This window comes from Vanellus vanellus (genome assembly GCF_965231255.1).
Source record: "Vanellus vanellus genome assembly, chromosome: 3".
NCBI lineage: Eukaryota > Metazoa > Chordata > Aves > Charadriiformes > Charadriidae > Vanellus > Vanellus vanellus.
In genome coordinates, this window is record NC_138907.1 from 48,625,188 (window position 1) to 48,652,121 (window position 26,934).

At 39.4% G+C, this 26,934-nt stretch overlaps 2 protein-coding genes across 3 annotated transcripts; one reads left to right on the forward strand and one right to left on the reverse strand.

Moving 5' to 3' along the window:
• Positions 1-4,580: 4,580 nt before the first annotated feature.
• PHF10 (PHD finger protein 10) lies at positions 4,581-24,119 on the forward strand (the record flags this gene model as incomplete). Of its 2 annotated transcripts, XM_082480877.1 has the most annotated exons (12): positions 4,947-5,069; positions 8,465-8,571; positions 9,136-9,266; positions 10,042-10,125; positions 11,283-11,416; positions 11,532-11,681; positions 12,836-12,945; positions 14,453-14,606; positions 17,020-17,175; positions 21,909-22,017; positions 22,302-22,490; positions 23,768-24,119. In XM_082480877.1, 12 exons carry the CDS (start codon positions 5,001-5,003, stop codon positions 23,851-23,853), a joined length of 1,479 nt encoding a protein of 492 aa, XP_082337003.1. In that variant the 3' UTR covers positions 23,854-24,119. The 2 variants fall into 2 exon arrangements, with proteins under 2 accessions (XP_082337002.1, XP_082337003.1); XM_082480876.1 differs by lacking the exon at positions 17,020-17,175 and having other exon boundaries at positions 4,581-5,069.
• Positions 24,120-25,173: 1,054 nt separating this feature from the next.
• Positions 25,174-25,731, reverse strand: LOC309670719 (UPF0669 protein C6orf120 homolog; the record flags this gene model as incomplete). Its single annotated transcript, XM_082481794.1, has 1 exon — positions 25,174-25,731. One exon carries the CDS (start codon positions 25,729-25,731, stop codon positions 25,174-25,176), a length of 558 nt encoding a protein of 185 aa, XP_082337920.1.
• Between the last annotated feature and the right edge of the window lie 1,203 nt (positions 25,732-26,934).

Here is a 26,934-nt window from a genome sequence, read left to right on the forward strand (position 1 = left end):
CCGCGCCGCGCGCCAGTCGCGCGTGCTGGGGTGGGGGAGGTGGAGGGGAGCGCGGCGGGCTGGGGGGGGGTCGGACACGGATGTTAATATCTGTGTGGTTTTACTTGGGAAATGGAGTGGATTCAGAGCGCTGGTATGGTGTGTCTGATTGACTGAGTTTAAATGCAAGCTTCATCTGGATTTTGGTGGAAAAGAAGTTAAAATTGAGCAGAAGTTAACCACTGTTCTCTTTTTTTTCAGTCAAAGCGATAGTGTCAAAACAGCCAAAAGAAGATACCCATTTTCTAACTTTTCCGTTCTTTTTTTTTTTTTTCTGTAATGCATTCCTAGACTAATAGGTTTTTTTGGGGTTTTTGTTTTTTTTTTTTGTAACTGTACACCATAAAGTATTATTTATAGAAAAATGGTTTAGGTTGGAAGGGACCTTAAAGATCATCTAGTTCCAACCACCCCGGAGACTGTTAAATGCTAAAATATTTACATGTGATGTTGACTTTTTTTATTATTTTGCACAGATGAAAGGAAAAAGGAAACAATCATATTATGAAACTTTGGGTCTGGCTCTAGTGGAAGAAGAGTATGTTAGTGATTCAACAAAAGCTAAGCCATCGGCATTGAAAGCTAATAGGGCAAAGATAAGATATGCTAATACATACAGACTGGAGTCACATCATAAATTTCGGGATTATTTAGTAAGAGACAAAGCTCAAGCAATACTAACGGTATAGTATTTCTTAAAATTAATTGTCTAATTTTATTGCAAAAGTAACTTGTCTTGCAAAGATTACATTAATGGAACGGTGTAAGTTGCATAAAATTAAACGTCAAATAAATCTTTGCAGACTTTGAGTTTTGGCACACAAATGTAATGTGAATGTGCTCCGTTTTGCAAAGTGCAGAAGGCCCTCTGCAAGGTTGCCGCTGAGCATGTGCTGTTAAAGTGGAGCTGAAGCTTCTTCAACTCTTACTCATTTCTAAATCAAATTGAGCTGTAGCACAGTTCAGAGTACCCTAATCCGCAAAATATTGTTATCCAAAGATCCTGACCTTGAATTTGTGGAATTCTACTCCTTTAATTAGTTCTACTAATATCACATGACCTGCATAAAATTATATTTGGTATCCTTGACAGTCTGACAGCCACATGCAAAAATGAAGGAGAAGGATTTATGGACATAATATGTAGCTGTTAGCGATACTTTGAATAGATATAACCAACTCTTGTAATGCTGCTGTCTTGAAGACATGCCTTGGAAATTTGGAATATGTATTTGTAGCACTGTTTACCAGTGAACTGAGCCCAAATGATGGAGAAGAATACACTCCTGTTTGTTAAATGGAGACTTTCTGGACATGTTTGTCACTTTCAAAAACTAGATAAAATGTTTTAGAGTAAAAATAGTGCAGCCTTTGCTGTTTGAGAGCATCATCTATGTTGACTATTTTACTCATTAGTTCTTCTAATGTTCTTGTAATGGAAATTACTGTAAAAGTATGGTTGGGTTTTTTTTTTTTTTTTTTTTGCAAAAGACTTCCAGGATGAAAACTAAGATCTTTAAAAATTGTTTTTGGTAGAATAAACTTCAACAAGCCAAATATGATGGAGTTTCTAGTCCCTCCTTGTGTACTTCAATCTCAGAAGAAATTTTAAATGCTGTGAAGGAATTGAACTTTGACCGTTATAAGTATGTGGTATCAGTACTAATTGTGGAAAAGGCAGATCAGGCAATAAATGTGAGCAAACCTATTATTCATAATATCTTTTGCAAATTTAAAATAATTTTTAGAACTGTGTGTTATCTCCTAGGCGTTCATCTGCATTCAGCAGCTTAACTAGTTTGAGGTGGTCTTGAAGCCTTTGGGCTCACTATGGGGAGTAGCATGCCAGGTGACAATTTAAGGTACTACTGTGATTCTACCTTAGCCCTGTGAAGGTTGCCTTCTTTCCGAGTTCAGTAACAGTGGTGAGCAGCCCATGCTGCTCTTCCCTGACAACCAGTTATTTCTGCTGTGTGCTGCGCCAGTACGATTGCATGACTGCTGTGAATTTTTGGTTTCTTTTTCCAATGTACTTTGATTGCCAGTTGGGTCATCACGTTCAGCACAAAATGCTGTGCAGTTATAGTTTTGGGAAACATGCAAACAAATGGGTGGCAAGGAAAGGGGTGGAAACTGTTTCAACTGTAGCTGCTACCAGACAGATGCTCTTGGGACTACAAATTAACATTAGTGACCTGAACTTGGCACACCCAAAAGAAAAGTATTCTAGACGTCCGTGTGTTGTATATAAATTTACACGTATTGCAAGCTTCCATGGGCATCCAGAATGCTTTTAGGTACCTTGCCGAGTGTCAGAGAGCAGTTCTATTTAGGAGTGTTCATCATCAGCTCTTAAAACCTGATGAAACCATACTTGTTTTTAGTGGGTTACATGAAACAATGTTTGAAGGGTCATCAGCTTCAGTAATGAAGCCAGTCTGTGTGGGGCCTGGGTCTATCTGCTTTTCTGGTGCTGCCTCACAGTACCCTGCCTCTGAAATACTTTGACCGAGGAGCCATAGGTTATAAGTGGATTACTGAAATGGTCCAAGTTAACTTTTTTCTCCTGAGGAATATGTTTATTCCAGATGTGAATTCATACATTTTAGCTTTGAAAACAGCTTTATCAAAAAAAGCTGAGAGCCCAGTAAATGGTCACGAGTAGAAAGGAGTAAGCTGGAAGTGGAGGAGTGGGGGATATGACTTCTTAGTTGTATATGTTCCCAAAACTAATGTCTATTCACGTTGCTTTTTAAGGGGTGCTCTTACAGTACGCTGAAGTGCTAATGAGTGAACATGAGAGAGAATTGAGGTTTTGGTGTAGATATTTTTGGATCTATCAGGGTGGAAGCTTTACTGTGAAGCAAGAACATGTATTTTAACATTAAATAGGACATGTTTATTTTCACTGTAATTTTGCAGTTAATATTTGTAACTCTGAAAATGCAGTTATATCAGTATTTATATAATGCTGTGTGTTCTTTTTTTTTAAAAAAAAGGGGGAAAAAGCTGTGCTGTATATAGATTCACAAATAGCTTTTTCTTTTCTTTCTTTTAGGTTGCCAGCAGATGGGTCTGGGATGTTCAAAGAGACACTTGGGTTTCAGCTAAATGTGAGACTGAAACATTTATTGCACTGGCTTTGGTAATGGCTTGTTATTACGAGTAATACTCTAAAAGCCACACCTATCTTTTGTGCATCACAGTACCTGGTATATTTAAAAATTTTCAGAACATCATTGTTTTAGTATTAATTTTTGTCCTAATGCTGTTGGCACATTAAAATTGACATACAGTTGAGATAATTTTGCTCATTTTTCTCTGTTTAGAAAAACCCAACCAAACCTAAAAAACGCTTTTGAAATGTGTATGGTTGAGTACATATGGGCTTCATCTGTTGTAATGCTCTGCTGTGGAAGTTGAAGCAGCTGGTGTAAGGCCAAACTTTGCAAAATTTTGAAAGTTGCTTGTCTGTTGCATGCCTGGAATTGTTAACGAATGTTTACAATAAACTGCAGGTATTGGTATTCTGAAAAGCTCGCTCTTTGTAAGAAAAGGCAGTGTTTATTTTTTTTCTAGTTGTATCTTTGATAAAATGCTGGTGTAGAAATGTGGCCGGCAGGGAAGCCACCTTTTGCACGTGTAGAAATTTGTGCAAATTTTTAATCATTTGCCTTAAATGAAGCGTGAATGAAGTGTTCAGTCACTGGCTTCCCTGGGCCTTCAGCTCACGTTAAACATTGACTGTGTTCAGGCTGGTGCTGGGTACTGGACTGGGCCAGTTAGATCATTTCGGTCCAGTGGTGTCAATGGTAGGCAGACGATGAGGTCAGTAACAAGGCTATTGATGACTGGTCCATAATAGGCAAGGACACCAATGATTACATTTTGAAAAATAAGACTATGGGAGACCTGTGAAGCGCGTAGACGTCTGCTTTTGGAACTGCCGCCTGTGATAAACCGAGCGCTGATGCCTTTTTCTGTGTCCGTTGCACCGTTGAGCGCTGAAAACGAACGCGTGCGACCACCGGCGGGGGGTTGGGATGGGGGTGGAGGTGGGATGGTGCCGCCTCCGAACGCCCCTGGGCCGGGCCGGCTCGGCTCGGCTCGGCTCCGAGCGGGTTCGGAGCGGCGGGGGCGGTGGCCGGGGCTCCCGCCGGGGGCGGCTCCGCGCTTTGTTCGCCGGCGCGGGGTGCGCGCGTGCGAGCGAGTGGGAGCGCGCGCCGCCCCGCCGCCGCCGGCGGCACGAGGGTCTCTGCTGCCGGGGAGGGCCACGCTCCGCCTTCGCCCGTCCGTAACGGCGGGAGGGCCGGCTCCTCGCAGGGGCGAGCGCGCTCCTGCCGGCTCCTCCGAGTGCGCCCCCCGCCCCCGTACACCCCTCCTGCGGGGGCTGGTGGTTCACAAACGTAGCTCGTCCCCGGCTGACGTTCCGGGAGACGGGAGCCTGGCGGCGGAGCGGCCCAGCCCTGCTGGGTGCCAGCTCCCGCGCCGGTTCAGCGGCGGGGACGGCGGCGGCGCTCGGCGCTAACCACCGCGGGGGGATGCTGCCCCTCCGCCCCGCGCTGCTGCCCAAGCGCTACCGCGGCGGCTCGGCTCCGCGCTCGCGGCCGGGCCGCGCGGCCGCCCGAGCGGCGGCGGCAGGAGGAGGAGGAGGGCGCGGCGGCGGCGGTATCGGCAGCAGCGGCGGTTGCGGCGGTGGGGCCGCGGCACTGGGCCCGCGCGGCGGCGGCGGGGCGGGCCGGGTGCCGGTCCGGCGGCGCGGGCCGGGGTCGCCGCGGGCTGCCCGGAGGGGGGCGGAGCAGGAGTTGCGCGAGCCGCCGCGCTCGTGCGCGAGCTGGCCGGTAGGGGCCGTTGCCACCCCCCGCAGGGGGAGGGGGGGCGGAGCCGGGCGCGGCGCGAGGCCGGGTCGCGCGGCGGCGGCGCTTCTCCTCGCCCAGCCGGCGGCGGCCCCCGCGGCGGTCATGGCGGCTGTCCTGTCCCCGCGCCTCTGCGACAGTGACCCGGCCACCCCCGGCGCCCAGTCCCTGAAGGTGAGAGCGGGCGGCGGCCGTGGGGCTGCGGGCCCGGCGCGGCGGCCTGGGGCTGCGGCGCAACAGCCGCCTCGGCGGGAGGCCTCGTCGCCCCCCCCTTCCCCCCCCCCCCCTCGCCGTGTGGGCGCCGTGACACCCCAATCCCCCTCCAACCCAGGGCTCGCCTCACGCCTCCCCGGGGAGCCGGACGTTGGCGGGCGGCCTCTCGGCGAGGGGTTGGCGCCCTCCCACGCCCCGGGCCGAACTTCGGGTGTGGGACCGGGGCTGAGAGGAGGAAGGGGAGGGAGGGGAGGCCCCGCTGGGTGCCCGAGTGCCATCCGCCTTTCTGAAAGTCCGTCAGAGCCTTGGCGGGAGCGGCGCGGAGTCTCGTTCGGTACCGCTGGCAGCGCCCCGGAGTCGCACCCGGCAAAGTTTGGGTCTAGCGGGAAGGTCTTCTGCCTCGGCCTGCGAAATTGTACCCGCGCTCGCCGGGCGCTGCTTGGGCTTGTGGCGGCACCGCCGCGTACTTGATGCTGTTCCTGCACCCGCGCTGGGGCGCAGAGGGGCAGTTTCTTTTTGAAAGGCAGTTTGGTAATTCGGGCTTTCCGATTACATAATAAAGGGTCCTTAAGTAGATCTTATAGTTGATACACGTACCAGGAATTCGTAGTGTAACCTTATTTCCTAAGGACTAACAGGCATTTTACAGAAACATGCGTTTTCAAGGGAAGAAGGGGCTTTTTTTGGCAATGTTTGACTTTCTGTGTAAGGAAAGCCACAAGACTGTCCCTAATTATTATTTTCACTACAATAACAGTGGTTGAACTAAGCATGTCTTAGATTGCAACACAACTGTTTTCACTTTTTCTGCAAAGTCCTCTGCAACAAACTGTCTCATTTCTTAGAGTGTTTTAGTCTGTGAGCCTGTCTGATTGGATTTGCTGAAATTTTCAGCAAATAAGAAAGCAAAGATGGAAATGGAGGACCTTCACCTCTCCTGTGGTATGGGTGTTTGTGTTTTTAACAGTACTGGATTTAATAAAAGAAAATTTCAAAGAAAAAGGCAAAACTGATGTGAGGCACTTCCTCTTAACTCTCAGGTTGAGATCTGTCTTTTAAAAATGTTTTGAAGTCTCTTGGTAGCTTTGGTATGGTGAAGCGTGGCTTTGGCCCTGCTCATGTTTTTGTTGAGGTTTGGAGTGCATTAATGTTCCAGGTGGGAAGTAGGGATGAACTACTGATGAGACATAGCTGTGTCACTAAATACTCTAGTCTAATCCTGTTTTGATTGGGGACTGTTACTTGGTTTGTCTAATCGAGTTTGTACAGGGTATTGTCAGCAATAGTAGGAAATATTATTACTACTAATACTCATGGAGGTGCTGCTTATCTGATTCTTTAAGTATAACAGCATTAAGAAAGCAGTTTCATTAAATTTGCTTTTCAGTTTTGTTATTGTATGGAAGATACTTCTCTTGCTACTCCACAAGAAAGAAAAAAAAATGTAAACAATTGCGGAAAATATTAAATAAACCAAAAATACAGGAGACATGCTTTTTCCCTGTGGCCTGGGTTGATTATAGTACTGTCAAATGTTCTGTAACAAAAGTGATGTATTATTTCCTGGAATATTTTTTAATGATACGTCAAGTGGTATGATATGTAAAACATTAGAATGAAAGACATTAGCTAAGGGTAGACCTAGTAATTGTTCTTGTCTACGTAAGGATAATTGAACTTGATCCATTTATTTCTGACAGGTTAATTCTTCTTTCTTAAACTTTTCACAAAAGTTATGAAGCTTGATTCTTTCATACTATTCCACTTCAGAGTTTCGGATCCTTAAAGGGCTATTTTGTTCTTGGCTCTACTAGTGGTGACAGTAGTCAATTCACTTGAACACTTCTGCCTTCTGTTTCTCAATTATAATCATGCTTTGAGGGTTGTTGATGGTGTAGGCAAGGAGTTGTATAGCGTATTGGACAACAAAGCAGTGAAAAATGCAAGAGGGCCTATTGAATCATGGGTCAGCTAGATTTTATGGAACTCTGTTTTGTTTTGCTTTTTCTCCTCTTCATCCTTTATTCCCTTTCTTCATATAGATTTCATTAAATCTGAATAGTGACATCTAACTAGCTATTAACAAAGCTATTACAAGGGAACACTGAGAGTTCTGTTCTGTACCTGTTGTAATACAACTTCAGTTTTTTTCTTTGGTGTTTTTTTTCCCCCCACAAAAGACAAGTCTTTGCTACTTGCTCTAGTCATATCTTTTTATAAACTGTCTATCATTCCTTTTATTTTAACTGTATGTCAATAAACTCCTGTGTTGCTTTTGGTAATAATTCCCTTGATTTTCTAAGCATCAGCTCTCAGCAAGGCCTTGGTGTTTTTGCTCTGCCCTTGCTTTTGAGAGCTAGCCTGATTAAGTGAATTAGTCTTGTCCCTGACTGTCACCAGTGAGGTTAGCTTGCTGGGTCTCCAGCTGTATGGCTGTGGTGATGCCGTAGGTAATTTACATCAAGAATGATGAACTTGGTGGTCCGAGCCACAGATCTGTCTATTCAGTGTTTCACCTACGCAACAGGTGAGAAACTACCCAATTCTCCTTATGTACTGTTATGTGTCATGTAGCTAGATTGTCATAGAATCATAGAATGGTTTAGGTTGGAAGGGATCTTGAAGATCATCAAGTTCCATGGGCAGGGACACCTCCTACTAGACCAGGTTGCTCAAAGCCCCATCCAACCTGGCCTTGAACACCTCCGGGGATGGGGCATCCACAACTTCCCTGGGCAACCTGTTCCAGTGCCTCACCACTGTCATAGTGAAAAATTTCTTGCTAACATCTATTCTAAATCCGCCCTCTTTCAGTTTGAAGCCATTACCCCTCATCACTACATGCCCTTGTAAAAAGTCCCTCCCTATCTTTCCTGTAGGCCCCTTTTAAGTACTGGAAGGCCGCTATAAAGTCTTCCCGGAGCCTTCTCTTCTCCAGGCTGAACAACCCCAACTCTTTCAGCCTGTCTTCATAGGAGAGCTGCTCCAGCCATCTGATCATCTTTGTGCCCCTCCTCTGGACCTGCTCCAACAGGTCCATGTTCTTCTTATCTTGAGGGCTCCAGAGCTGGATGCAATATTTCAGGTGGGGTCTCACAAGAGCAGAGTAGAGGGACAGAATCACCTCCCTCGACCTGTTGGCCACACTGCTTTTGATGCAGCCCAGGATACGGATAGCAAAGAATAATTTGCTACATAAACTGTCCTATGAGTTGTTTGTAAAGAGTATTATTAAATAGCTCAGTAGTTCAGGTATATTTAAACTGTGGATTGCCTTGTAATATTTTTTGACGTTTTACATTATCTGCTGAATACTCTTTAATTTTTTTTAATATTTATCTTAATGTTTGTTTCAGGATGATGCAGAAGAAAATTCCAATGATGGCAGCCAGCCATCCAAAAGACGACGTATGGGCTCAGGGGACAGTTCTCGGAGCTGTGAAACTTCTAGTCAAGACCTTGGGTAATACCACTTGTTGCATTTCCCACGTATTCATTCCTAGTCTTAATGTATTGTTTGGTATGCTTAAGTATTAGCTCTTTTTTCTTTGCTTGTATATTCTTCATATATGTTTCTGAATTGAGGCAATGTCTTATGAGTGGCTAGCTGTCTTTTTTCTCCCAGCATATTTTAAGATGTTTTATTTTAAAACAACACAAAACATGCTGCATCTAATTTACAATCAGAAGCACAGCTTACGTGTTTTTAAAATATTGCATATTTTTTGCATGAATGTTGACACTGTAGTACCTGCTTTTCCTGGTGTCCTGCCCACTATTATGAATATCCCTTTCTTGGTGTTCTGTCCCTCGCATATTGATGAATGCTGCTTTGGAGAAATCTGTGTGAAGTGGGGTGTAACAAAGTGACTTTGAAAAAGGGTTAGCAGGATGCATTGTTCTAAAGTGCTTGTCCAACTTCATAGATATTGTTCATTGACATAGATATAGGAATTATTCAATTTCTAGAAATGTATGTATCCCTCTTAAGCATTCTTTGATTTGTTCTAACATTGTTCTTTATTAGGTACAGCTATTTTCCTGCTGAAAACTTGATAGAATACAAGTGGCCACCAGATGAAACAGGAGAATACTATATGCTTCAGGAGCAAGTCAGTGAATATTTGGGCGTGACTTCCTTTAAAAGAAAATATCCAGGTATTTATTTTTAAAGTTTTTATTCAAAAAATCTTTGTCTTCATACAGTTTGGATGTAATTCGTGTCTCTGTATATAGCATGAGCCAACTGATTAAAAAAAATCCTGGCAAAAGCAGACCTGAATTACGTATGTTGTCCTTTTTATTTTTGCTATTGGCATATTGAAAATGTAGCCTATGTTTTTCAAAGTAATTTAAGACTTACTGAAAATCTGTAAACAAGTCTGATTTGGAGGTTAGATCAGCAAGTACCTTTTGAAAACTGACCTCAATTTTATTTTTAAGTATTTTGTTGGTGATTTCTTACTATATAGCCATATCTCTATATTCTGTTTCCTGAATTGCGGCAACATTTCTACACTGTAGAAGAATTTTAAAAAAAATGAATTGGGGAGGTTGTAGCATTTGAGCCTTCATTGTTCAGAATTGTCAAATCTGGTTCTTCTGTCATGGAATTTATTTTTAGAACACATATTAAAAGGAAACAAGAATGTACCTTCAGTACTTGATAGTGTTTTCTGCATCTGAACTCATATGTCAGGTTTTTTCAGTATTTCTGTAAATCATAACTACAGGCAGAGTACACAGAAAAATGAACAATGTCCCTACAGTGTATATTAAATTTAAAATCAATTTATAAAATTATTGTGTTTGTAGGAACAGTAGTATAATACAGAGTCTCACTGCCTGGAAATAAAATTGTCAAAATACTTTCTTTATGGGGGAGTTTGATTAACTGCACGCATTTTTATTGCTTTTTTTGTTTTCTTTGGAGATTTAGAAAGACGAGATCTATCTCACAAGGAGAAACTCTACCTCAGAGAACTAAATGTTATCACAGAAACTCAGTGCACCCTAGGTAAGAAAACAAATTGTTAGATTCCTTGTTACAGTATTAAAAATATGACACACTGAAAATGAGATTCAGTTTGGTAGAGAATTACATTACTCTAAACTGAAAACATAAATTCTGAAGTGAAAACTGGTTTATTATTAATTTGTGTAAATTGGCCGTGATGTATCAGAGCAAGTTGGAATTCAGTAAACGTTAGTATATCTTATATGGTTCACCTTATATGTTAGAAGGGTGTGTGTTAAAGCACTTTAATGTACTTGGAATGATGTCATTGGTGTGGCTTATCTTGAAAGAGCTTTAAGTATTTTTTTTCTTCCTCTGCTAATACTTGAAGCATGTTAGAGATTAAATGATGCCTGCCGCATTTTTTTTCCTGTGTGTCATGGAGTTTATGCAAATGTAATGTCATTTTATATACTACCAGTCTTTGTTATACCACCTTATTTATCACCTGCCAGCTCTCTTGATTTTTTTTTTTAACTTAAATATGTGGGAGGGAACAGTATCTAATTTTTATCAATAGAAGCAATATGCTATATTCGACCTCATATATCCAGTAGAGATGTGCACTGAGTTAACTATCCCTATTTTTTAAGGTCAACCTCCATTCTGTTGTCAGTGTTTGGAGATTAGTTGTGTTGGAACCTTAAAGGAGGTGTTCTGCATTGTAGCTGCAAACTGAGGCGTTCTGTCTTCTGAACTTCAAATGATTTAATTGGGAGTCAGGAGTCGGTGTGCATTTTGCTTCATGGTGATTCTTCCTTGATTTATATAGAGAAGTTATGTAAAGCTCATAATTTCAGTTAAGGTTCTGCAAGTTAATGAAACTGACGCTTCACCAATACCGTAAACTGAAACTAACAGTTCACTGGGTCCCGCTTAGAACAAAGGTTCTGCCTCATAGGGGAGAGTCAATGTGAAGGGGTCTGTAGCTGTAAGCACGAAGAGAAATGAGCCTTGCCTCCTAGGGTGGAAGCAAATTCCTAATCAGCTTTGAGACCTAAAAGGCACAAGTTCACTCCTGCTTGAGAGAGAGAAGTATTGTGCGCAGCAGGTAGTTGTCTTTAGCTGCTCAGAAACTTGACTTGATCATTGTGGGTTATAAATAACTTACAGTTAGTTTTGTCAGATAGCGTCATTATTGCTTTTATCTATTTTAGGTCTAACAGCTTTGCGTAGTGATGAAGTAATTGATCTTATGATTAAAGAATACCCTGCCAAACATGCTGAGTATTCTGTTATACTGCAAGAGAAAGAACGTCAGCGAATAACAGATCATTATAAAGAGTACTCTGTAAGTAATGAGCATATAAGTGAACCAGATCTCTTTACGTGTGGAGTATAAGAAAAGGCTGTTCTCAAAGTGATACTGAAATGTGTGTGAATTAATGAAATTGTTTTTATTGCAGCAAATGCAGCAGCAGAACACACAGAAAGTAGAAGCCAGTAAAGTTCCAGAATATATTAAAAAAGCTGCCAGGAAAGCTGCAGAATTCAACAGCAATTTAAACCGAGAGCGGATGGAAGAAAGAAGAGCCTATTTTGATTTACAGACACACGTAGGCAGATTTAAATTTCTTATCAATGTCAATAGATAGGTCATGGGTTGTTTTAGTAAAGATGGTTTTGGTACTATTTTATTATCAAGGGGTTTGATTAGTCTTGTTTCAGTCATGTAGGGACTTACCTGTTTAACAGCAAAACTGTTTAATACTGCTAAAAATAATCTCAAATATATTTAATTTGAAAACTTTTTTTTTTTTTAACTTGCGCATACTTGTCTAGGGAAGCTTTAAAAATGTCAGTGTTGCTTTGTTGTCATGTCTTTAATCTGCTGGTAGTATCATAAAACTAAGAGGGAACTTTTAAGTTACTAAGAAGCTTCAGTCGGTATTGTATCTATTCATATAAACAGCTAATTCTCCAAAATTTTGCCTGAACTGTACCTAGGGTGAAAAAGTAAACTATTTATCCTCAAAAAGAGTGCTACCTGTCAGTGTTATGCCCTTGTTTTTGTTAGGTGGTGTATTATTTTTGTGTTAGATATATTTCATGCTTCTGTGCCTGATTTAAAAAAAGAATAAATTAGCTGATGTTTTGAAGCAGGACTGTTCTGCTTGTGTAAAAACAGTAAAGCAAAAATTTTCTCTATGCAAATTATTACGTGGTAGTCCATTACGGAAAGTTTACATTTTACTGGTATTGACCCATGTTAGAGCCAGGATAGTGGATAATTGGTTTTATTTCTTTCTAAGGGAAAGAAGGCTTCTGTGTAAGCTTTTCCTTTCCACATATTCATATTATTAATGGAACTTTTTATGGATGTGGACATGTTCTTGCTACCCTCTACCAATATGGACAAAAATTATAATTCATGCTAAAGATGCCAGTCACAAAAGTTAATGTTTACTGTTTCAGTTTTTAGATTTTAATTTTTAAACTATTTTACATAATATACTGTTAGAAGTAGTCTTACCTAATATTCATTCAGTTCACTAGATACTTAGTGATTGGACTTAATCCGTAATACTATTTTGTGAGTGGGATCTCTTACCATTTTAATGAATTGGATTTCCCATGGGAGAACTCAGGTAGCTGTTCCAACTCAATAAAACTGGCTAGTTAACAAATATTTGGGGGGGTAGATGGTAAGGAAGGCTCAAAAGTTTGTATGTGAAACAAAAATGTCATTGTTTTGTATTAAACAATACAGATTATCCAGGTGCCTCAAGGAAAATACAAAATCTTACCTACAGAGAGAACAAAGGTTAGTCCTTATCCAGTGGCTCTCATACCCGGCCAGTTCCAGGAGTACTACAAAAGGTATTTTAAAAGCATCCTAACCACTGATTCTGTTGCACTGATCTACTTCCTCTACATCTAGCAGATGGAGAACATTTCAGTGTATATACTGCAAGGTTTTGAATTAATTTTATGTTTGAGCCACTTGCTAGTCTAATAGATGCATAGTGTGGCAATTTTTGTCAACAAAACATTATTGGCTGCAAGAGTACTGTCTCCGCTGATGTATTGCAGTGCCTGAGATTTGGCCTGCTCAGATATTTACTGTGGTAAAAGGAGACATTGATTTCACTCCTGCCTCTCTCATGCCTTCACTTATCATCTGCCTCTGCATGTGTGCTAGGATGAATATTGCTAGGTCAAAATGTTGTTATGCTGGCTTGGGATCACATGTTTTCCATGTGACAGTCTTATGGTCCCTTTTTAAAATTTTTAAAAAGTTTTTAATTTAACAAAAAAAAATTGAATGGTCTTGTAGTTAAAGAGAAAGGTACTGCTAGTTGGATCTTTCTATTTCATGAAAAAATGTGTACTTGACTGTCTACACAAATTTAAGACTTTACCTGATGGCATGCTGCCATTTGACAAATACATACTGATTTGTTGCCTAAGTCTTACCATCTGTATAACAGAGATGTAATCATCCTATTCATGGCACAGTTTTCTTTAGAGAAGCTCTTTATCTGCGTATGCCTTACTCATTCCAGTGTGCGTGTGTACAGCCTACCCCAAATTTGCATGTTACAGGATATTCTTGAAGGACTTCAGTTTTATTAAATTAATTGAGTTAAAAATACTAGATATCTTTTTTATTTTTGCACTTATAAGCTGCAAGTGAAACTGCTTATCCTTCTTAATGAAGGACACAGCCTTTCAAAATATGCATCAAAATAATATCCTACTCCTTACAATGCTTGTCCTTAATAGTAAGGTGACTTTCACTTTTTTCTTAGTATTTAAGGTTAAAAAAAAAGGGTGGATTACACATGTTAAACTCTATCTGGCTATAAGCAATGTGAGTAGATCTTCACATTCTTCTGAAATTATCTTTTTATATGCATTTTTTGTTCTACTTCAGTAATGAAGGAACTCAAGGATGTAGATATAATCTTTACTTAATTTGCTTTGGACTCTTGCTGTTTATGTGCCCTGGGTTAGAATTGTACACATGCTATGTAGGCACTGTATGTTTATAAACAAAGTGTGTAGTTTGTTGGACATAGCAATGTGGAACTGTTAAAGATTTTGGGGGGTTCCATGACCTCTTATGATTATGTAGGTTTGGGATATTGCAAATACGCTCTTCCTGTGTTCCACGAATATCTTCTATACAAAGAAGACACGTACTAGATGGTATCACATTTGGGAGGAGAAATTAATATGTTTCCTATGTTATCAGAACTGCATGTTTTTATGTGCCTTCCTGAAAAAAAGGGAGTTTTTCTTACTCTTTCTCATTGAAGTCCTTGTATGCTGTGTGACTTTAATATTAATTAATTTTATTTATTTATTTATTTATTAACTTTAGATACTCTCCAGATGAACTTCGTTACTTGCCATTAAACACAGCTCTTTATGAACCTCCTTTGGATCCAGAGCTACCTGCATTAGACAGTGATGGAGATTCAGACGATGCAGAGGAAGGGCGAGGTGATGAAAAACGGAAAACCAAAGGCAATTCGGTGAGACAAATTGAACATATTCTTTAACAAAGAAATCCTTTCCCTTCACTTTTGTTAGTTTCAGTAGTTTCTTAATAGAATCTTTAACATTTGCAAAATGAAGGAGAATCTTAAACTAAAAGTGTACTCCCTTTTTTAGTACTTCTCTTTATTTTATAACATTGCTCTTCAGCTTTCTGTTTGATCAATTTTTAAAGTAAATCAAACAAATATTTGAAATTTCAGGCCCTTTCTTCCTTCTTTTTAAAGAAATCTTGAAGAATCTTCCCAACCGCAGTTCTTTGTTATGCCCTTTTTCCCAAGGGGAAGTTGCTAGCATTTCCGAGGGGAATAAACACTCTAGTTCAGTCACAGGCTATTTTGCTATTTAAGTGCCACAGAATCTGTGACTAAAACAAAGGTATCGATAGCCTGATAACTGTTCCTTCTTGTGGTGTAGAAGCAGGAATTGCTCACTGCAGAAACAGTTACTTTATTCTGATTTAAAGAGAAGGTAAAAAGCTCTGTTTTTTTGCGTTACAATACATCTTTAAAAAGATGTTTATGTTCTCTCTGTTTATGCAAATGCAAAATTAACTGTTACTGGAAGTTAAGGGAGACTTTCACATACCTACCTTGATAGTATTTTAAGTGCTCAAGAGCATCTGAGCTTCAGATGAGCTGTCCGAGTACCAGCAAACCATTGATGACAAACACTTTCCGGAAGTTTAACCCTAATTTTAAGAGAAATAGAATGTAAATCACAGGGGCATTTAACAGTTTCTAGTTCACTTGATGAACATGGTAAATGGTTGGTATGTTTATATGGCAAAAATTAGCATTATAAATCTGTTTTGTTTGAATATTCATAAGATAACTAAAGAAGAAAGGAAGTGGTCAGCTTATTAGGCTAACAAGGGAGGGAGACATAGCTGTTAATACACCCTTTTTCCTTGTGGGTTTGTGTTTTGTTTTCTTTTTTATGAAAAAATCATATCAACTCAGCATGCTAAATTTTGGTTTAATCATATTCCAGCTTTTTTACAGTTGATCTTCAACCATTTCTTCCCAGTTCCCTTTTTCACTGAGTTCCATTCCCCTTAATGGTAAAGAAAAGTAACTGAACCAAGCAGACTATCCTTCCATTTTTCACAAAAGTTCAGAAGTCTCGTGGCAGAATGCAGAAGGGAAAATGTCCTTGTGCTGGAAAAGTGTAGGGAAAAATAAAATGAGGTTCCTGTGTAGTGGGTTTGGCTATGGGAGCAGGGGTTCTTTGCTAGTCATTGAGGCGTATTGTTCGGGAAGAATGTCTGTTGAACATGGAAGTGGTGAGTTGTCAGTCCTCTTTTCCTGAGTTTTGGGCTACCTCCCATTCGTCAGATCTCCATGGTGAGTCCTACAATATGCTTTATGCTTTTTCCTTTTTCATCCTGCCCATTGTTGGAGTCGGGTAGCAATTTTCCTGCTCTGTAATGTTTTAATGGGCTGTCCTAAATAACCCTTCTCCTAAAATAATGGTGAAACATACCATTTTGTGTTGCCATATAGTTTGCTTTGCTTTTGTGTTCTACTCCTCCCTTTGCCCTGTGTCTGTTTTGTCTGTTTTGATTTTAGGCTCTGGGGCAAAGGCTGATTACTATTATGTCTGTACAGAGTCCCTTTTGCTGTAGGGCACTGTTGTTATTTGGCCTTCTGATTTTTATTGTAATAAATGTGATTAATCATATTGCTTTCTTCTGGAGCTTTTTGGAGGCCTTTATTAACATGTTTCTGAGAAGAATCTTGTGCTGCTGCTCTTAATTATGCTTGCATTGATCTCTCAACCTCTTTGAACCTCTTCCCCTCTTTCTTGCCTCCCCATTCCTCAAAAAAAATGCTTTAACTGCAGCATAAATTCTGTTGTTTGGTTCTGTATTAATTATTGTAGTGTATTTTGCCTTTGATGGCATTCTGCTGCAATCCAAATCGGAGATTTAGATTGTTCCTGGTGAAAATAGTACATGAGGGTGGCATAAGAAACCTTCACATGTTTAATTCAAGGCAGTACTATTTGGTAGTACCCTTTAAATGCATGGCAAGGGCACTTTTAACTTTTTGCTGGCCCTTTACTTTGTAAACAACCTCTTGCATATAGTGGATTTCTTGCTGACTTTTAAAGGAAAATGGTTCAAAGAATTACACTGTTGTGCTCTGCACTCTGGTATCGAGACCAACTGGAAAACGTGACTGCTATTGCTGATGTCAGTCTCTTAGCATGAAAAATAATAGCTAATGAAGATTATGAGCAAAGGTGTTCTAGATTGTGATGTACCCCATGCTTTTGCCGAAGGAAAGATGTATCCTCCTCTTATCTTAGTTGGCTCTAAGGGGCATAGGAGAGACTTGTCTGTCTATCCGAAAAATAAAAAATATAGCTATGGTATTTTTATTATAGGACAATTCATCTGGCAATGTATCTGAAGGTGATTGCGCCACAGACAACCAGGAGGATTCTTTTCAGGGAAGACAAAAAACAAGAGACAAAAGTGCTACTCCAAGAAAAGATGGTTCCAAACGTTCTGTATTATCCAAATCAGTTCCTGGGTACAAGGTAGAAGAAAAAAGCCCCTGACTGAACTTCTTTACTGACCAGTCTCTCCCTGAAATACTTGTTTTTCCAATAATATGGAACTTCTGCTTGCTGTACTTCACTAGCTGCTCTCCTGTTGTGTGCTCCATCTGTTTGCTTCCTTACTTCCTTTTTGCTTTTATTTCATGTGGGGCTTTCCTTTACCCTAGCTATACAGTGGCCTCTGTTTCTGTTAACTTCTCAGATTCCCAGGCAGTAACACCAGAAAAATCCATTGTGGATTTATCATTGGAACTCTACATCTTTCTGTCTGCCTTAATGTAGCAGTCAGAATTACTTGCCAGTTCAAAACTAGCATTCAGTATCCATTATTTTTTTCTACTACTTAGTATGGTAGCATACCAAGAGATCAGTGCTGTGAAGTGCAGCTATGTGTCTAAACATACTGTTAGGACGTTCACTTTAAATACAGTCTTTTATCCTGAACTGTTACAATGTTTAGGATGGAAGGCAAAAAGCTTACTACAGTTGTATAGGCAACACTATATAACCACTTTAACAGTATATGGAAAATAGCTTTTTATGTAGTTTATATTATGTAGAAACATTTGTGGGCAATATGCTTTTATCCACGCTAAAAACTTGGTGAAGATGTTACGACATTTCAGCTGTCAAGCAGCAATTGCCAAACCTAAGACCCAAATCATCAGTATTACTGTATAAGAATTTCAAAAATTAAGATAAAAATGCCTTTCAGAAGAAATGGGAATTGACATACCCTATTTATGTGTTGTTATTCTGCATACTAAGAGAGGATCTGTACGTGATGTAACGCTTTTAAAGCACATCATTACTGAGTCCTGTTCCACTGAAAGGAATGAGAGTTTTCCATTGACTTGTGTGGGAGCAGGAATAGACCCAGAAAGAGGGAAAACACTACATTAAGATAGAGTTTAGTATTTAGCAATCAGGAATGCTTGTTAAGAGAGGTTATGGAAAAAGGAACTTTTTTTTGTCGGTGACAAGACTGTACATATCAAGAAACTGTCTTAGCAAAAGTGAGCTGTTGATGGCTTACGTTTTATATTCATAAATATTTACTATATGTATTTACCCAAGTTAACAGTAAATGAACTGTAACTTACGTTAAGAAGCTAATTTCCGGCAAGAATTGGACAGCTTTGATAAATTTTCTCTACATACAATATCTGTACAAATTCGTAACAGATAGCAAGCTCCAGTTGCGTTTTCTCTTTTCAGGAACTTAATAAGAAATATGCAAACAATGGAGATTTAGACTGTGGTTACCATGTATATATTTTTTTATGTGTAACTTTGCAAATTGTTGTAGACACAGAATGCATACCAATGTTCCCAGGAACATGAAATCCAAAGATGGAGCTTGAAATTTATTTTTATCTTTGTTTATTGTGACGTTAGAGATTGTGTGCCAGTGTTTTACAGAAGTTTCACTTAGCTGTGAGATGCCCACGTATTTGATTAGTCCAATCTGTTTCATGGCCTTATGAATGCATAGAGAACTGATGGAGCAGAACTTTCTGAAAAGTTCTGAACTTCTAATTGTAGAAGAGCAATGGTAGTATACCAAATTGCATTTTGAAAATGGATTCCCAGAGCAATTACTTATTGGTTCACAATCGCCAATTGTGTTAGTAACAAGGTATTACTGTAAACTTCCAGTGCCACATCTTTGCAATGTCAGCGCACTCTGCCTGCCATCAGGCTGCTGATACGTCAGAGGGGGTGATGTTGTGTTGGGAGTGTGAGAGACCTGGCTTTCTTGTTCATGGGAACGTTTAAATGCTTTCAGTAAACCAAATTACGTGAGCTGTTTTAACTGGTAAGACAGAAGGATTCTTGTTTGTTAGTCCATAAAAGCATCAGATAATGATATACCATATGTGCCTAAATGTTAAGGCACTTTGAGCTGACGGCTTAACTGATTTAAAATGTTGTCCCTGTGAATTCCAAATCTTTGTAATACTTTTGTTCTGTATTGTTCTCTAATAGTTGACTATTTTTGTAGGGCAGTAATCTTTTGGTTACATGTAGTTAAAATTGAAGGATGATTGCTATGGCATCAACATGCAAATGTATAGTTATAGCCACATTATGAGTATTACAGGATTCACACATTTCCACTGAGTTATTTTTGAGTAAAAGAAATAATGTATTTTATATGGAGCCAATTTTATTGTCAGTTCTTTTAACAAAGAACGGTTAACGTGTGTTTTACATTTTGTCATGTTACAAGTAGTGAGTCTTTGTTGCTGCAGGACTGGCTACTACAATTGCACACACAGGGTACTGTTGAAAGTACAAGAGGTTTTTTTGCACATAAAACTGAAATGTATTGAGGAACTATATTTTACAACACTTATGTTTCGGGTCACTGTATATGAAAATGGAACACTTTGCATTCAGAATAGGATCTTACAACAATGGTGTAGTAGGAATGCTTACTTTGAGACCTGCAGTACAGCAGCATGGAAGTGAAAACTTACAGAGCAGGCAGTCGTCATTTGGACCCTGCATTCATCTTCTTTCCCTTCCTCATCCCAATAAGATGAGGACATAGAAAGCAAAATTTACTCTAATCAGATGGGTTATTATGACTTCCCATTTGGATTTGATAGACTTTTTTCATAGCATTTCTAAAAGCCATTTATGGTGGTAGAACTTGAACTGTTTTGAAATGTGAATAGTATTGCATTTTTTTTATTTTATTTTTGTAAAAATACTTCCATATTGTTGGAACTTTATTATTAAATAGGCTGTGATTCTTTCCCCCCCCCCCCCCCCCCCCAACATGCACGATTTCTAATGAACACAATTTAGTGAAGTGAGAATAGATGGAAGCATTGTTAATAAATGCATCTATATCAGTGTCTAACTTTAGAATTATGTGGATTGGAGTGTTAACTGCACATACCCTAACGCAGGTACAGTGACAGAAAAGCAGCTCACTTTAGTTTTGCTGGAGTACAAGGGCATATGCTGCTGTATATTAAAGGCAGTAAAATGCAAATCCATTACAAACTAGAAGTCTGATTAGAAAAGTGCACTTGCTATTCTAGAAAGGCTTGGTTTACTTAGAAATAGATAAAAACACAATTCACCATTTAAAAAATTAGAACGTAGCCTAAACAACGGAAGGGTAAATGCTGCAACACTGACGAGGTTTAAGCATGTGCCACTTTTGTTGGGAGGAGCAGGGTATACAGGTATACATGTAGGACACACAGAATAGTTAACAGTAAGAGTTTTTGTGTGGTTTTGCTTCATTATATTTATTATTTTGTAGAGATGTTTGTGAATGTTAGACTTCTTTTATTGTTTTATTATATTTATGTATAAACCAGGTTGACTCTGCTTTTTTAAAATAAATAAGCAAAAAAAAAAGTCTGTATGAATGCCTCTGTCATCTTTTGAAGGAAGTTACCTATAAACATCTGGTATGGTGTTTTGTTTTCTTAAATAAAACTCTTTAGAGCAGACAGTTTGAAGCAGACTGTAGCCATGTTTTAACTTAAAAAGCAGATTGAAAACTTAAAGCAATGCGTCCTGACTACTTAAAAATAAGTCAAGATCTGGCTAGGAGCTAGAAAAAAACGGCTGAGGAAAGAGACACACTTAAAAAGAAGTTGTATTGCAAAAGATTGTGGTCATCTTCTTCATATATATACATAGAGAGTGTTTTGTTTTCACTTTTTAAATTTTCTCCCTACACGTGGTTGGTAGTTGACTGGAACACTCCTTGCTTACTGACAAGCCATTCAGTTCCTTAGAAAACAGGATTTGCCTTGAACTCCCTCTACTCGCTGTGTCTTTGCGGCAACAATTTTTAAAATTCTGGCGCTAGGCGATTTGACATCAGTGAGTATTATATTCATTTTAAACTGCATTTCTTAGTAATGTCATTGTGCAGAGGTCAAAACTCAACAATATAACTACTGAAATGTTTCTGAAATTTGTAATGCCTTATTTCTTCCTTGGTCCTCATCGGGATAGAACTGCATTGGTGTATCTCTTGGGTTGGGACACAGAATACATATGCAAATGTTACTCATTGTAAGAGCCTGCTGTTTCTCTTACCTTTTAAATGGATTTCATGGACCCAAGTACGCTCCAGATGATCACTTAGAAAGATGATGAGTGTAAAACTGTAGTTAAATGCAAGGGTGTATATTTCTCACAAGCGATTATGAATGGATACAAGAAAGAATGGTAAAGTAGATGGCCGTGTACAGCACAGCTAACCAGATATTTTGAAACAAAAGATAGAGAAATCAAGGTTATTGCTTTTGTAATTAATTTTCTGTATTTAGGAACAAACGCAATGCAAATACAAAATTGTATTTAGTTTTTTCCATAAACAGGAAATCTGCATGGAGATTCATAAAGAAGTATTCTGTATTGGAAAAAAAATACTGACATTTTTAATGCTATGTCACATTTAATTTACATGAATTGATAGGAAGAAGCGAGTACATGCTTTTGCTCCAATTTGATTTACATATAACTCCCTACGTGTGCCAAGTGCAAAATTCTACGTAGTTAATCTATGATTTTTTTTCAGTGCTGCTGCTCATCAATTATTGTCATGCGTTTTAAGGTTCACACATCGTAACAGATAGCTCATTAATTTTAAGAGTTAAGGAGATATATGACATTTCCTGTTAAATCTGTAAATTCTTCTGGAATGAATTTATAGCCCTCTTCTACCCTTCCAGCCAAAGGCCATTCCAAATGCTATATGTGGAATTTGTCTGAAGGGTAAGGAGTCCAACAAGAAAGGAAAAGCTGAAGCTCTTATACATTGCTCCCAGTGTGACAACAGTGGTAAGTATCTGCATACACTAAGCAGATTCCTAAGGGAGTTTGTTTGACAGATATTTTTGTGGAAATACTTAGTGTACTACAGTTGTCTACCAACAGTCCAGTTGCCTTTTCTGTCCTTCGGTAAGACTCTGTCTCTATTTAATGTTACGTGTAGTAGCACGTTCGGTGCACTGGGGGATCTCACCAGGAGGTGCGCTGAGCTTCAGCTTCTGTAAAAGCAAACAGTCTAACTAATCTTACATTTCATTTCAGACGCAAAAGTAATAATATTGGTTTTAATCTAGGCCACCCTTCTTGCCTTGATATGACCCCGGAGCTTGTTGCTATGATTAAGACTTATCCTTGGCAATGTATGGAGTGTAAAACATGCATTATATGTGGGCAGCCTCACCATGAAGAAGAAATGATGTTCTGTGATGTATGTGACCGTGGTTACCACACCTTTTGTGTGGGGCTTGACGCTATCCCTTCAGGTAATAAAGTAAGAGTTAATTGTTCCCTTCCCACCTCCTCAGAGTCCTGGGCTTTCTCTGTCAGAATTAATATATGCATTGCTTTTGAAAGAATAGTTTAAAACAAATGTGAAGGGTAGGAGTAAGCAACAGCGTAGGAAAGCATTCACACGGTAGGACCCAATTTTTTTAATAAGCTTTATTTCTGTATATTTGGTTGTGCACAGTTTAACCTGGCAATTCCTGTAGAGGAAATATAATTGGCTTTTACAACAGAATCCGAATAGACTCGCTCAGAACTAAGTTGTTGGGTTGTTTTTTTTTCCCATATCCACAGAATACTGAGAACAATTACCTCTCTTTCATAAAATAAACCTGCAAAGAGGTTGTATTGCTGCATATTGCTGGAGTATAGCTTTCACATTAATAAAGTGTTTGTGCTGTTATTTGTTTCTAAATTAAAAATTATGCTGAATTTAGTATCTGTAAACACCTTTTTAAACCCCTTCCTTCCCATTTTATTCTTAAACATCAAAGCTGGAAGTGAAGTACCTAGATGTCAGGCAGCCTGTACCTTTAAATTACTTGGTCACTCGTATCCCCTGGCCAACTCAAGGCAGGGTAAGGAAAGCTTCAGCTGTATAAATAACTGTCAGTACTGATGCTTTTCATGTAATATTAAATCCATGGTAAACTAGTTCAGTGGCTGCAAGTTCTGCAGTGTCAGTACTGGCTGTACCTACAGTACTTCAAATACAGTGTACAGTCCCATTGTGGGATGCACTGGTGCTAGCTGTCACTTTAGTACAAAGTTCTGTGGCTGATTTAACCTCCAGGCTGACCTAAGGACAGAATCTAAACAAAATAGATTATATGCCTACAAAACTATAAAATTACCAAAGCAGCCTTTATGATTCCAGCTGTTGTAATATAAACAGTTAAACGCTTCTATTCTTTGCTCAGCCCTTTTTTGTTCCCTTAGTAAATGGGTTTTAGTACAAGGTCTGGTGACCTTGACAGCAGTTTAATCTGTGCTGCCTGACTTCACTGAACTAAGTGACACTGGTCACTTGGGGAGTGGGACCCCATACCTGTTACATGTAATGAGTCCAAAATGGAGGGTGATTTTTACACGCTGCTTTCTATACCTTTTAGAAAAGATGCTTCCATTTTAAGGAAAAGCACTGGTTTACATTAAAGGAAGTACTGCAAATAGACGAGCGCCTATTAGTGGAAGGTGTGTAATTAGATGAGTAACAAAGGAAGTTTCCCAATAATTGATAACTTTCTTTTCTTAGGTCGCTGGATTTGTGATTGTTGTCAGAAAGACTCTCCCGTACCCCGAAGAGGAGGAAGAAGGGGGAAAAACAGCAAGGAGGGCTAAAAAACCCCAAAAACTTGCTGTCCAAAACTTAACTGCACAAATTAAAGTGATACTTTGGTGCTATTTAACCAACCACTCTAAGAGGAACAATACCACTTTTTTTTTCTTTTTACCAAATAAACTTTTAATTTTGTCTATATAACATTTTTTTTTTTGTGATAAAAGTCACTGATCATGTTCTGTCAGGTGTCTAGAGACAGACAAGCCCAATTACCTCTCAAAAAGAGAAGGCTTTCAGTAATGAAATATAAATTGTACATGCACCGTTTGGATAAAATTATAGTATTGTATACTTATTTCAGTGCACTCATCAGTAAGCTCTGTGAAAACTATAGAGCAATTTAAACATACACTATTTGCAAAGCAATTGGTTATTTTGAAAGACTCAACCAAAGCAAAAAATACTCCTGGAAAAACTTAACTTTCAAGGAAGAGTGGGCAGTACCTGACCTTCTTACAGTGTACTGCAAATTAATTTCAGCAGAAGTTTTTTTTTGCAAGCTAATGACTTATTCATAAAGATGTACTAAAAAGATCAATCACAAAAAGCTATAAAGGGAGGTGTAAGAAAACACCTCTCAAGTTCAAGATACTATGTGCTGCGTTGCTTTTAACAAGGAATGAAAATGTTGTATTGACAAGTACTAACAGCTGAAGGCTTGCTCTCCCTGCAGTAACAGCGAAGTAACATGCTCTTGATTCAGGCCATGGATCTGCAGAGGTGATGAGTGATTGGACAGACCTCTGCTTGACAGATGGCTGACCCGATGTAGAACACAAGCAGTCAAAACACAGATCATCTATCCCCTTAGGTGATTGATTGGTTTTTTCCTTCCTTTACCCTAGAATCCTCAACTTGTATACACTCAAAAGCCATTGCTAGTTAATTTTACAGAAGATACTTGCTCAGAAAAGGAGTAGATTTTCTTTTTAAATATGCTCTAAATTGAGGGGGGGCACTGAAGCGCAGCAGGTTGTTTTACTTTTCTTTATAAAAGAACAATAGAAAATACTGAATTGGAGGTGATTTTCCTAAGCACCTGTTTAAAGTGAATTTAACAAGATCCCACCACTACATTCATTTTTAAGCCCTGATCTCTGAAGAACACTGCAAATACTGTGCTTGCTGCTCATTTACATATGGGGAGGATTTACAATATAAAATTAAATATGGCTTTTTCCCCCCGCTTCCTTTCTGGTTTAGGAAAAGTAACCTGAATACTGCTTCAGGAAACATAACAAAGAGTATTAAATATTACAGCAAGTCATTCATGTTCAATTTCACAGGCTGAAGTGTGATTTAGTCCAGTGTGTATAAATTTAAAAAAGAATTTCAAGTATTAATTTCAATATTCCAAAAAGTATAGTCCAGAAAACAGACTCCCCATCCTGAAATTCATCTTCTGTAGGCTGTGAGTATTTCTGGTTTGCCTCCATCTCCTCAGGGTTGTAAGAAGCCTCACCAAACGGGTACTGTACAACTGTTCGATCATAGTATACTTTCATTTCAAACTCGCTCTCCAGGTGAGAGGGATGACCATAAATCCCTATTCCCACGGGGCGGCGGAAGTGTGCAGGTACGTGGACAACATCTTGGCCGCAAGTTACAGACTGCAACTCATATTCGTCAAAGCTGGGGTGAAGCGTCATGTCAGATACATACAAGTCCGCATCACCTTTTAAACTCCGCATATGAAGTACTATCTTTCCCTCATGATTTAGTCTCAAATAGCTGTAGTTTCCTGCTCCAATCTGACCTTGAACAACGTGAAGAAGAATCCATTCTTCAGGTACATCCTCTTCCTCAAAGGTATTTACCACAAATAGTACTTGAGCTACCACAGATATTATCAGGATTCTTCTCCAGCGTGCTGCCATGGTCTTAAGTTATATCCAGACTCTTCCTGTGTTCCATGCACTACCCTGTGAATACAAAACATAATTCAGATTTTAGCATATTCCATTCCTGGAAGGAATTGATTATTTATTTTTTTTTTTTTAATTTGATAGTTTTTAGAAATCCCCACTAGTCCATACAAAGACAAGCAACTTCAATTATGTATGTTCATTACCTTTTCTTCTTTTTTAATAGTAACAAACTCCATCGCTAAGATTCAGAGCTCTGTAGGATTAAAATGGCTTGAATTTCTTAAAGAATTTAAAGAGAAATTAATCAAGCAGGTGTTCTTTCATCCAGAACTGACACAGAGACTTTAGTTTCATTCTACCTGCATACATGCCAAATTTGACAGATACCAAGAGGAGATGAAACCCAGTAATGATTTTAGCTTCAATTAAAAAAAAAAAAAAAAACAAAACAAAACAGTTAAGAAAGAAGGCTTTCGCATGCTTGAAGAAGCTTAACTTGTTCAGCTATTTAGGGCATCCTACTTGTTCTCCTGTCCTCTCAACTTCAGAAGACAGTAAAGGTATAAATCTGGATGTACACATGAAGCAATATGCATTCTGACTTCCACTGGGAATGGAGTTAGAAATAAAAAAAAATTATCTACTGCGATAATACATTAATACACATGCTGTGTGGATTGTTTCTAGGACCAAACTTGGCATACCTTCCCTGAAAAACATGCATTTACTTTCCTGAAGATTTTGTTACTGTACAAATGCTCAGCTCTTTACAGCACTTGTTTACAAACGGCTGAAGTTACCTGGGCAAGGGGGAGCGGAAAAGGGCTACTGCAAGACTAAGGCTCTTGTACCCTCTCCCTCCTTGTCGCACACTCCCAGTCAGGCAGCCTGAGCGTACCTGCAGCACTCCAGTCCTTTGAACAGTTGCACTAAGTGTGCGCGTACAAAGAAGCAAGCTCTGAACCTCGCTGAAGGCTTCCAAAGTATACGCTGACTGAATCTGACATGCAAATCACAGTCAAGTATAGCAGCCACAGGTATATGCACTTGCATGTTTAAAAGGAAAATTCTCATCCCCTTATTCCTTCCATAAGGACACCACAATTATCTTAAACATGAAAGCTACCAGTAAATTGTTTTGTACCCTGCTAGCATCAAACCAAACTGCATTACTTCCACTGAGATGTTTTACGGTTAAACATGTATAGGGAA